A 10,414-nucleotide genomic window follows, 5' to 3' on the forward strand; every position below is an offset into this window, starting at 1 on the left:
AGCCCCTGAGCAGGGCCGGGAAAGAAAGTTCTGTGTCTGAGGGTATTTGCTAAGCCTCGGCTCCTCGGGGGTTGGGAATGAGATCAGCTTAAGACGTTGCCGCCGCAAATAAAAACTCCTAACCGAGTTGCTTTGTTTTCCTCCGCACTTCAACAGGAACAGCTTCTGCGAGCCCTAGATTTCCGGAACAAGTTTGCTTCCCGCCCGTACTTACCTTCCCGGGTTATACCTCCAGAAAGGAAAAAGGTGGGAGCTACACTCTTTGTGAAATAAACTTCCTTAGTGGACTTAATGTAACTTCACATGTGTGTGTAGGAGTACAGGCCATGAAGATCTTACCCAGTACAGTTCGGCTAATGCAGTGTCAACTTGATTGGAGTATTGTGGTTTTAAACTAGTTTTAACTGTTACTTGTAACTGTTACTGTTACTTACGCATATCCTTTGTAGCCAAACACTAAAGTTAGTTTACTCCTAGTGAGACTAAAACCTAGGAGTCTGTATATAGGATAGTATAAACTGGTTTATAGAGAATTGCTTTTTGGCAGTTGAAACCTTTTAGGAAAGACACAGTGAAATAGGACAGAGTTTTCCGAGAGTCTGTCAGGTTCGACATCCCATTGACTCCCCACTGAAGCACTTGTGTGAGGCTGTTACTGGGGCATGTGAGAGGAATGAGGAAAAGCATCACTCCCTGGAAATGGCCAGGTCAGGCTGAACATCCGTCCAGTTTTACTCTCCATCAGCATCCCTCGGGTGTTCCCACTGAACACAAAGTGTCTGCACACTGTGGCATGAGTCTTATGACAACTGATAAGTAGGGCGAATTTTAAAAACTTTTAGACTGACACTTCATTAAGTAACACGTTTCATGCTAATGTTTCGCTGCTTAAAACACTGTGACTCGGTATCACTATATACTTAACAGACATCAGTCCTTGCCAGTCATATCATACATTCGCTGCAAAGTACAGCAGCACAAGGCTGATACTCTGTTGTTAGTACTAGCAGGTAACCCTCCACCCTGACCCAGGCCAGGATCTTGTTCTGGAGGATGGCTGCATTTCTAGACTGCATCTAATTTACAGCACCCACTGTGACTGCCTGCTTCAGGATGCTGAGGAACAGCTTTTTCAGGCCACAGCAAGCACCTTACCATGTTGGTTGGCTTCCCCCCACTCCCTTTTTGTTTATGGGGTTTTTTTCCCCCTTGGTTTATCAGCTCCTGCTTTTCTTAAAGCCAAAGTAGTTTTTTTGCAGCTCTTGAGATTGCCCTTCTCCAGTAATTTATTATCAGTTTATTGTTCTGTGGCCTCTATTTTTAACCAGTGCCCATATTTTCAAGGCCTTTGCTGTTTTCCACACTTCAGCAGTCCATTATAACAGGTAACAGCTAGCAAGCTTTCATTCTCATAACAAGTCCCTAACTGATGGATCAGCCTAGGGCCTTGGACAGTTATCCTAAGTGCCCTGTTACTAGCCATTACAATACTTTATGGGGCACAGGGCACAAAAATACTTGTACTGTGATACTTGGCTTGTGCTTGAGTTCAAAACAACCAGGTACTGCAGCGTGCGTAGGCTCTCCTTTGGCCACTAACAATCCACATTTCTAGACAGCTTGATGAGGGGGATCTAGTTGGTGGTGGGGCCTGGCAAATAGTCGTACTGCGAGTAGTATTCAAAATGCAGGTTAACTGTAAATATATTCAGTTGTATGATTATATCTTCTATTTGTTGTTCCTTTCCTAGAATTTTCAGACATTTAATACACTGATTAAACTGCACGTTAAGTATGTTTTCATGGGACTGTCAGTCACAACACCAAGACCTTATACAGAAAGTTAGGTTTGCTTTTCCCCATTTATACCACATTATGTTTATCTCCACTTCATTTTTGTCTGCAGCCTTATTGTCTGGTCAGTGATGATTTTTTTAGGGTCCTTTTGCAATTCTTTATGAACTCCACTGATAACCAATATGAGCAAGATAATTTAGCTATTCTCTCCAGTGTTTCTTTAGAAGCAATTGGAAACAGAAAAATCTACAATCTGTGGGCAGTTGTGCCTGATCAGTTGGCCATTCACCTTACTAATTTATTAATGAATTGTGGGCGTTCACGCTGCCATTAATCACATGCAAAAGGTCCTCTATTGTTTATCCAAGTGATTCTTATATACTCAACTATTAGCAGTGCCCACTCACCATTGGCTAACAACTATTATTAGCCCACCTTATACACAACATAATTGGTTATTAACATATCAATCATAAAATGCCCCAGTTCTCCACCTCTGACCATCTTCAGCTCCTGCATCCCACAGCCAGGAGCTGCTTATCTTGCTACCTTCTTCCTCACATTCCAGCTGCAGCAGTGTCCTTGAACAGCTTAGCTTGCAGCTTGCTCAGGCCCTGCTAGCAAGGCTGGATTGCTCACATGTCTGTTAGCAATCAGAAATTCTCCCACAATTAATATTAAATTAAAACATTATTGCTGGATAGAACTCTGTTAGAACAGGAAGAAGCAGATAGGAAGGTTAAGTACTTTGCTTCCTCTTGAGTTCATACATGCAAATAAATGCAGTGCAAAGTTTCTTGCCATATGTCACCTTGCAGAAGGACTGAATTAATTTCAATGTAAATCCTCCACTGTAATTTCTGGAAGGCAGGTCATTTTTTTATATTGCCACACATTCCAATCCTTTTTTCTTGTATTAGATTCTTCTCAGTGATATCTTAGAAATTAAATGGCCTCACCCTGCTACAGCTGATCTGACAAGATGTGTAGACAATGGCAATGTGAAGATCTCATCCACAGATGGCTATGCTCACCTTTACTTGCCAGAACTGCAGCAAGAATTTACCGTGGAGTTCTTATGCAAAGTCAGCCAGTCACCTGCAGCATCCTTACGCTCCTCTCAAAAGAACAGCAACTATCAAACTGGAGAGCAGTATGGAAAACCAAGTGAAAATTCTGTTGCAGAAATGCCATTGAAACAAACAAGAATAGAGAATAAGAAGAGTGAACATGGTTGTGCTGAAGGTAAATACAGGGAACCAACCAAACTAGAGGACCAAGGAGATGGAGTCCCTGTGTTCTACACAAGCTGTTCTTCTGAATACACATGGGTTACACAGCGTTGGTCTGTTTCCTCCTGCCCAGAAGAATGGAAATACCCTTTGTCCTTGGCACTAATGTGCTCTAAGTTACATACTGTTAAGAATGTAATGAAGACGTATGAGGAAAACAACCACACATCTCTAGAATCTGATGTTTTAACAGACCCTGAGACACATGAAACAGTTTCTCGTTTACCTACAGCTTTGCCACTTAGCTGCAGAGCCTCACATTTACACAGGTAATGTAAGATGTTTACTTTGTAGTTGTTAACATATGTTTTACAATTCTGCAACTTGGAACTTCAACCTCTTGCAAAATTATTCTAGCTATTAAAAAAAAGTTTGAAATTGCTGTCAGTTGGGCTTTTATAGGAACTTATTGAAACATGACGTTTGTGAAACCAACGTCCCTGCTGTAATGAAGCTATAGTAATTAGTCCAGAGGAAAAATAAATTTTATTTTCTGACATGATGTATAAACAGGTAAATGAAAAAAAATTACTGAAAAAGAGCACAGATTTTGGGTCAGTTTGGGGGTGTTTTTTTCATTTTTGAGAAGATAGTATTTCTGAGGTGGGCCAGTGGCATATGTTCTCTGTCAGCATCAGTAAAAATAATTAAAAACACCTTTGCAAGATTGAGGAGTTTATTTTGGGAACTAATGTGGATAACTAAGGAATCAGAGGACTCTGAAAATATGCATCCCCTTTTCCTTTGAAGATGTGCTTAACGTCTGTTCTTGGTACAGAAATGATCACCAGTACACACAAAGTAAAAAAAACCCAGTCTTTGGACTTACTGAGGCTTTTATTGCATTTTATGCAGGTGGATTTTCTGTGACTTCTTTTGGAATGAAGATACTTTTCAGTATTCATACCCTCAGCTAGTTCAAGTCGTATGGTGCCAGGGTGTTTTTTATAGGTATGTAGGTGATAGTGTGTGTCATATTTGGAAGACTTTATCTAGGAGTGGGAATTTAGCTTTAAGATGAAGTGTCTTACGTGCTCCCTTTCTCACTTCTTTAGACTGAACTTGTATACAATCTTCATGTAAGAGTCTCTGCATTTCTGCTGTTTGTTCATTTGACTTAGAATTTTCTAGTATAATGTATTTCCAGGTGTGAATCTGAAATAATTTGAAGGCTTTTAAATAAATGATCTGAGTATCTGATTTCTTCAAGGTTTAGTGGACAGCTGGAGTTCCCAACAGATTCCACTGACAATTATGGTGCTTTCTTTGCAATTACTTTGCTCTTTTTGATGCTGAAGATTTCATGCAGTAGAAGTGTTTGCCTTGGTGACCTACATACCGCATGTTGCAGGAAGTTCAACTGTGGATTTTCCTGGCAAGTCACCTTGTTCATATGGTTTAAAAAAAAACCAAAACCAAACCACCCCACGGAAAAAGGACTTAAATGCCCTTTCAAAGCTGTTAAAAATCTTTGAATTGCTATGATTGCTATCAGCAACTGGAAGTCTTTGATAGAAGACTCTTGGTGTTCAAAGCTTTAATCTTTCTGCTCAGTGTTCTTCAATTTTCTTAGTGTAATTCCTAAATTTTCATCTCATCTGAACAAATTTTTAGCAGCTCTTCAGAGCTTTTCTCTCTGAAACCTCAATTCTTTGGAAGCATAGTGGGTAGCCATACCTAGTCTTGCAGGCCACACCTCCAAAGTCCAGGCATCTAACCACAGAGTTGCCAAATTGGGTTTTAGGCTCAAAGATACTCTATGATCATGAGTGAAAGAGATTGATCTTCATGAAAAACACACAGCTGCAGTGCAAATCAAGACCTTCAGGTTGTTCAGGAATCGTTAAGTGTGACAGTTTTCTGTGTACGCTCGAGAGAGTTGCTCCACTAAGAAAATTGGATTTTTCTCTTCAGAATCACTGTATGTTGCGGTCAGTGGAATGAGCTTCTCTTGTGAGATGCTTGCCTGAATCAAAAAAAGGCTTTCCTTCACTTATTTTACTCCCACCCTCCATGCACACATGCAAAAAGAAGAGCCTGGTAATGCTAATCTTTTGTGTTAAAAGAAATTATTGGTGCATTCTGCTCTTTGTGAAACAGTAGAAAGTTTTAACACTGCTGAAAATGTGTTTCTGCTTAATGCTTTCCTCAAGTGTACAACCTGTTTTGCTTGTCTAGTGACACAGCATTTGAAGTACTTGTTAAAAATCTTGTTATTTTTCTTAGATTTATCCACGGTAGGACAAACATCACTGAAATTTATCCTGGTGATGACTCACTTTTGAAGTCCGAGGGAGCTTTTTTTGGAAAGTATTTCATACATTATGCAATCCAAAAAGGAACAAAAAAGGTATAAAACTATTTTAAAGTATGCTCCAAATTCCTTCAAATTAGTAGCTTTCTTAGTTTTAAGACATTTGGCTATGCACTCTGCAGTGTAGTCCCTACACTCTCAGTTGCTCTAATTCCTGAACCAAGCCATCAGTCATACAAAAAAAAGATATTATTTCTTCTGTTTCAGAAGGTATTTTTGCAAATTATAGACACAGTAAGAAAAATCTTACTAATTTTAGCATTTATTTTATCAGACTCGAGAGTCAGAGTCTACAACAACCATCACTAATTAAAAAGCTTAGTCTTTAATATATTGATTAATCTTTATGTACTTGGAAGCATTTTCTGCTGTACAGAGGCAGAACTTAGAAGGTGCAGGTTTCATTTTGGCTTTGCCACAGACCAGCTGTTCAGTGGTGGAGAAAGGATTTTGCCTCTTTGTTAAGCTTCCCCACAGCAAAGATTCTCTGGTATGTTTATGTAGTGCTTTGTGTTTTTGAAGCAGAATCAAGTGTCAGCTTTGTACCCTTCAAACCGGCCTTTTACTTGTAGTCAAATGCTGTTGCACGGTAATGAAGTACAGCTTATTCTGATAACAGAATTTCTTAGTCCTTAATGAGTGCACAGAAACTGCATTTTTCTTCACACAGAAGTAGGTTTAAAAGGTACCTCAGGTTGTTTTTTTCTTTTACTTTTCAGTGAGATATTTGTCAGTGATCTGGGTCAGATTATTGTTGCTTTCAAGGAGGTTTGAAATTTCTTAACTAGCAAACTCTTAATGCTGTTTTCATGCTACCTGTAACTAACTTATCTCCTTTCTGCCCTTTACTGCAGGTGGAAGAAAAGATGTATTCAGTGAACAGCCTACCCCCTGATGTGCCAGGAAATCCATACTCTGTATCCTCCATTATTACTCAGGCAACCAAGTAATGTAACTTTATCTTTGTTACATTAATTTCTCTGACTTAGAAAGGACAGGAGTTAGAATTACCCAGAACACTATTACATTAAGTATAAAAATGAAAGCAATTCATATTAGTACTGAGGGCATATGTAAACTTACAAAACAAAGGTCACAACTGGTTAGAAAACAATAATAATGAGATGCTTAATATTTTGTTTGTGTTTTTTTCTCCTCAGAATACTTCGGTATTGCTGCAAGACAAAACTATCATTAAGTCATAACTATTACCTCTGCTGCTGGAAGGTGGTACGTAGCTGGAGATTTATAAATCTTTCAGTGTTACGATTACACAGGCTGTAGGGAATAGGCCTGAACCCAGAGGGAAGAATGGTGAGTGTATCCTCACAGATCAGGAGGTGTATATTGGGAACCAAAGCATGCAGTGTATATCTGTGAAGCAGAAAGCAATTTTGTGATGAAGACAGCTGGTTGTGGTCTGGAAAAACAAGTAAATTGAAAATCTGGGACAGATACAAAAAGCTGTAATGACCTAAGTAACCTTTCCTCAAGTTTTTAATGTATTTGTTTGGTTCTAGGCACCTGAGACAGATGGACGAGAAACGTTGCCGGTTGTGCTGTATGAAAAGGTTATTCCCAGCATTGGAAGACTCATTGTGTACTCAGATCATAAAGTCCATGCTGCTTTTTGGGATGGAGTGACCCTGAATATGGTCTGGGATTTCAGCTCTTCCTGTAGTGAGATACAGGTAACACTTGAGTTAGAGGAAGGACCTTCCTAAAGATTCTTCAGGAAAAGGTATTACTAGGAAACTAATGAGGAAGCAAAATGAAAGTTCTAATGCCCATAAAATACAAAAATAAAAAAAATTTGAAAATTCTACAGGTTTAGATACATTTCTACAAACTTTCAGAGATAATTTATTCTTGCATAGGCCAAAACAATTGTTGGGGCTGTGGCAGGTGCTTTTCCCCTGTGTTTGTCATAGCAGACTGTACCAAATTCTATCCTTAGCAAAACACAAACTTGTAAATGTTTAAAGTGGAATGTTCATAGATACTTAATTCTTAAACTGTCATATTATATTTGCTTTTTTTTATTCTGACTGCAGCAGAAAATTAATAATGGTATTTTTTTTATCTTCTTAAGGTAAATGAGGATGTAGGTTGGTGTAAGTTAACTACTCCTGATGGGCTACAGCAGCTACTACAAATAAATCATCCTGGAGTCTACGAAAGGTATAAGCAATTTAAACAATTTAAATATACAATTATTCTACAAATACTTTTATATGCAGAAACAGTATTTGCTGACAATATATTGGGAGGGGCAGACCAAACACATAATAATAAAAGCTCCATCTAACATCTGGCAAAGATTCAGGACCTGTATGAGTCAGGGCCACTGCATCCTGTGATTTCATTATAATTGTGACAACAGTGTCTATTTAGAAAAATAACTAGAGCTGCAACTTTGCATTTACATCAGCGGGCAAGGAAAAAACCCAAATGCATTTGTCCTCTATAGAGATGGGACATAGAACTGTACAGTTTTTGCTTTATTTCAGATACTGACCTCTGCCTGGAGATTTCTTTTTCTAATCTGCTTGCTCTAATTACAGCCCTATTATGGGAATCATCAGGACGTTACTGTGCTGCATTTTAGTAGGGAGATATTCACAAATGAAAATTAACATTTGTACACTATTCATTACAAATCATACAACTTTCTGTAACTGCATAGATCTAAACATGAAGGAGATTCTGGATAAAAAGCGTGACTCAAAAAAAGGGCAAAGCAGGGTAAAGATAAAACTAGATTTTGAACCATGGCTTTTCCTTTCAGATCCAGGTCTATTGCTAATGCCTTCAGGTTTTTGCTTGAATTAATAGAATTCATCTCTCGTATAAATAATGACTTTTTTTGAATTTTCACATTAACATAGGTACATCAGAACAGCAATAGAATGGTGCAGAAGCCTGAATGAAAGGAAGGAGATTGCTGAATTTACTGCATACTCTGTAACTGAAGAAAATTGGTATTCATCTTTATCCTAAACAATTGACTATAAATAATGTTGAAAACCAAACTCAAAAAGATTATAAACTATTAATTTTATAGATTGCATTTCCTAATGGTCAAAAATGAAAAAATTAAGTCCATTTATTCTATATGGTTTCACGTTTTTAGTTCTGTGTTTAAGTTGCTAAGTGAGTTCCAGGTGAAGCTTTCATTGAGCTTTGCCTCTTAGTTAAAATTCAGAATTATGGTGACTTTGCCAAAGGAGGATTAATGTTACAGAGATAGTATCCTGCAGGGCAAAAAAAGAGAAACTAGACTGAGACAGGTGTCTTGTAACAGAGCATCGAACAGTACAAGACAGTACAGTGGACTGCTAAACGACACTTTGCCTGATGTATTTGTGTTTTAATGTACATGCTCCTGACAAAATGTCTACTGACATCACATGCAAACACATTCGGGTATTAATAATATATTAATTAATTACACTTGCACTTGTTACTCAAATTATAGCAGATTCAGCTGATACATTTTAGAGCTGATGAAATGGAAATTGTATCTATATTTATGCATACATAGAGCAAAGAGACTATTCTTAGAGCAGAACTGTGGTTTTTGGCAACACAAATGATTGACAAATGTCAGCCATTGACCAGTGATGTGAAAGACAGAAATAAAGCACTTTTTTACTTGGATTTTGCTGATCTAATTTTCAGTATTGCTGGAAACTGCTAAAAATTAAAATCTGAAGTAGAAAGTACCTTTGAGAACTTTTTATGATACCAAATCATTTAATAACCTTTACTTTCTTGGACAGGTCTGCCGATGCTGAGCTCGAAAAAATACAGAGATTTAATTGTATCCTTTTGAAAACTGTACAGATTTTTTCACTTTTATATTCTGCTGTTCACCTGCATATCCAGACCTATACTTCAGATCCTCAAAGTCTCTCTGTTCTGTTCACACCTTCATTTACTGTCTTACCCACTTACTAAAATTACCTCTTTTTTGTATTTATTAGTTTTGGTTTATCACTTATCTTTTCCAACCTCTGCATCACAGCACCAGAAACAATAAAAGTGTCAAAGTACAAGGCTGGAATGAAAAGTCACAAACTAAAGAAGCCCTTTAATGGGTGTTACATCAGGTCTGCTAAGAGTCATCTGCTGTGTTCTCGAGAGAGGGGTAACACTGTTGCCTTTGGGCTTGTTGTTGCAGTACAGCATCTTTCTGTTTATCAGCTACCTTGGTATTGGTCCGTTGTGTTCAGCCAGCTCAAAAAAGCAGACTGTGCTGAATCTGCTTAAAGCCACTCCATAATTGTCATTAAGCCAGTGTTCAATTTTGTTAGTATGAAGAGTGCACACTGTTTGCAGTGTGACATCAGTTGTCTTTTTTAAGTGACTAAAGTCTAAGAGACATTGCTCTATAAATGTTGAAGATATTTTATGTAACATACTTTTACTTTCTAGCTATATGTAATTACCATGTTACAAAATGTGAGACTTTGCAATGCAGAATGATGAATACAAATATGGAGAAGTATTTTTTTCTCATTAGGAGGAAGAGTTTGGTATTTTTTTCTTAACAAAGTAACACTAGTTTTATTAGACAATAGCAGTGTTCTGAAAAGGACATCTGGTGCAAAATCCAATCCATCTGGTGCCCCTGTCATAAGAACTGAACACGGGAGTGAGTCAGAAGAACTCAGTGAAGGGAATGTCTTGGAGGCTTTGGAAAAAACTTCTAAAGTCATTCAGGATATTGAATCCCTGCTTGCAGCTTCTGGAAAGTGAAGCCTTACAACACGTGTGTTCCTGGTCTTCCTGGGAGCTGTGTCTGAGGGGGCTGTGAGGGACAAGAGGAATGAAGGCTGAAGGCAGAGTGATAAGTTCCCATCATAACACCAGTGAAGTCTATTAGCTGCCAGTGTATTGTCAGTCATAATTCCAATGGTATATTGGGCATGGGCAAAGAGGGCAGGTGAAATAATAGAGAAGAGCTCTATAAACACATCAGGGCTGACCTAACCGCGCTGCTTTAAAA

General features: G+C 38.2%; 1 protein-coding gene across 1 annotated transcript; it reads left to right on the plus strand.

Moving 5' to 3' along the window:
* Window positions 1-156: 156 nt before the first annotated feature.
* On the plus strand, window positions 157-10,164 carry LOC103812073 (chromosome unknown open reading frame, human C5orf34; the record flags this gene model as incomplete). Its single annotated transcript, XM_009085080.1, has 9 exons — window positions 157-246; window positions 2,718-3,358; window positions 3,945-4,040; window positions 5,316-5,439; window positions 6,258-6,349; window positions 6,564-6,633; window positions 6,924-7,094; window positions 7,496-7,584; window positions 10,047-10,164. Coding segments are annotated over 9 exons (1,491 nt in total), but the record flags the coding sequence as incomplete, so codon positions are not given.
* Between the last annotated feature and the right edge of the window lie 250 nt (window positions 10,165-10,414).

Source organism: Acanthisitta chloris, unplaced genomic scaffold (genome assembly GCF_000695815.1).
Source record: "Acanthisitta chloris isolate BGI_N310 unplaced genomic scaffold, ASM69581v1 scaffold39941, whole genome shotgun sequence".
NCBI classification, from domain to species: domain Eukaryota; kingdom Metazoa; phylum Chordata; class Aves; order Passeriformes; family Acanthisittidae; genus Acanthisitta; species Acanthisitta chloris.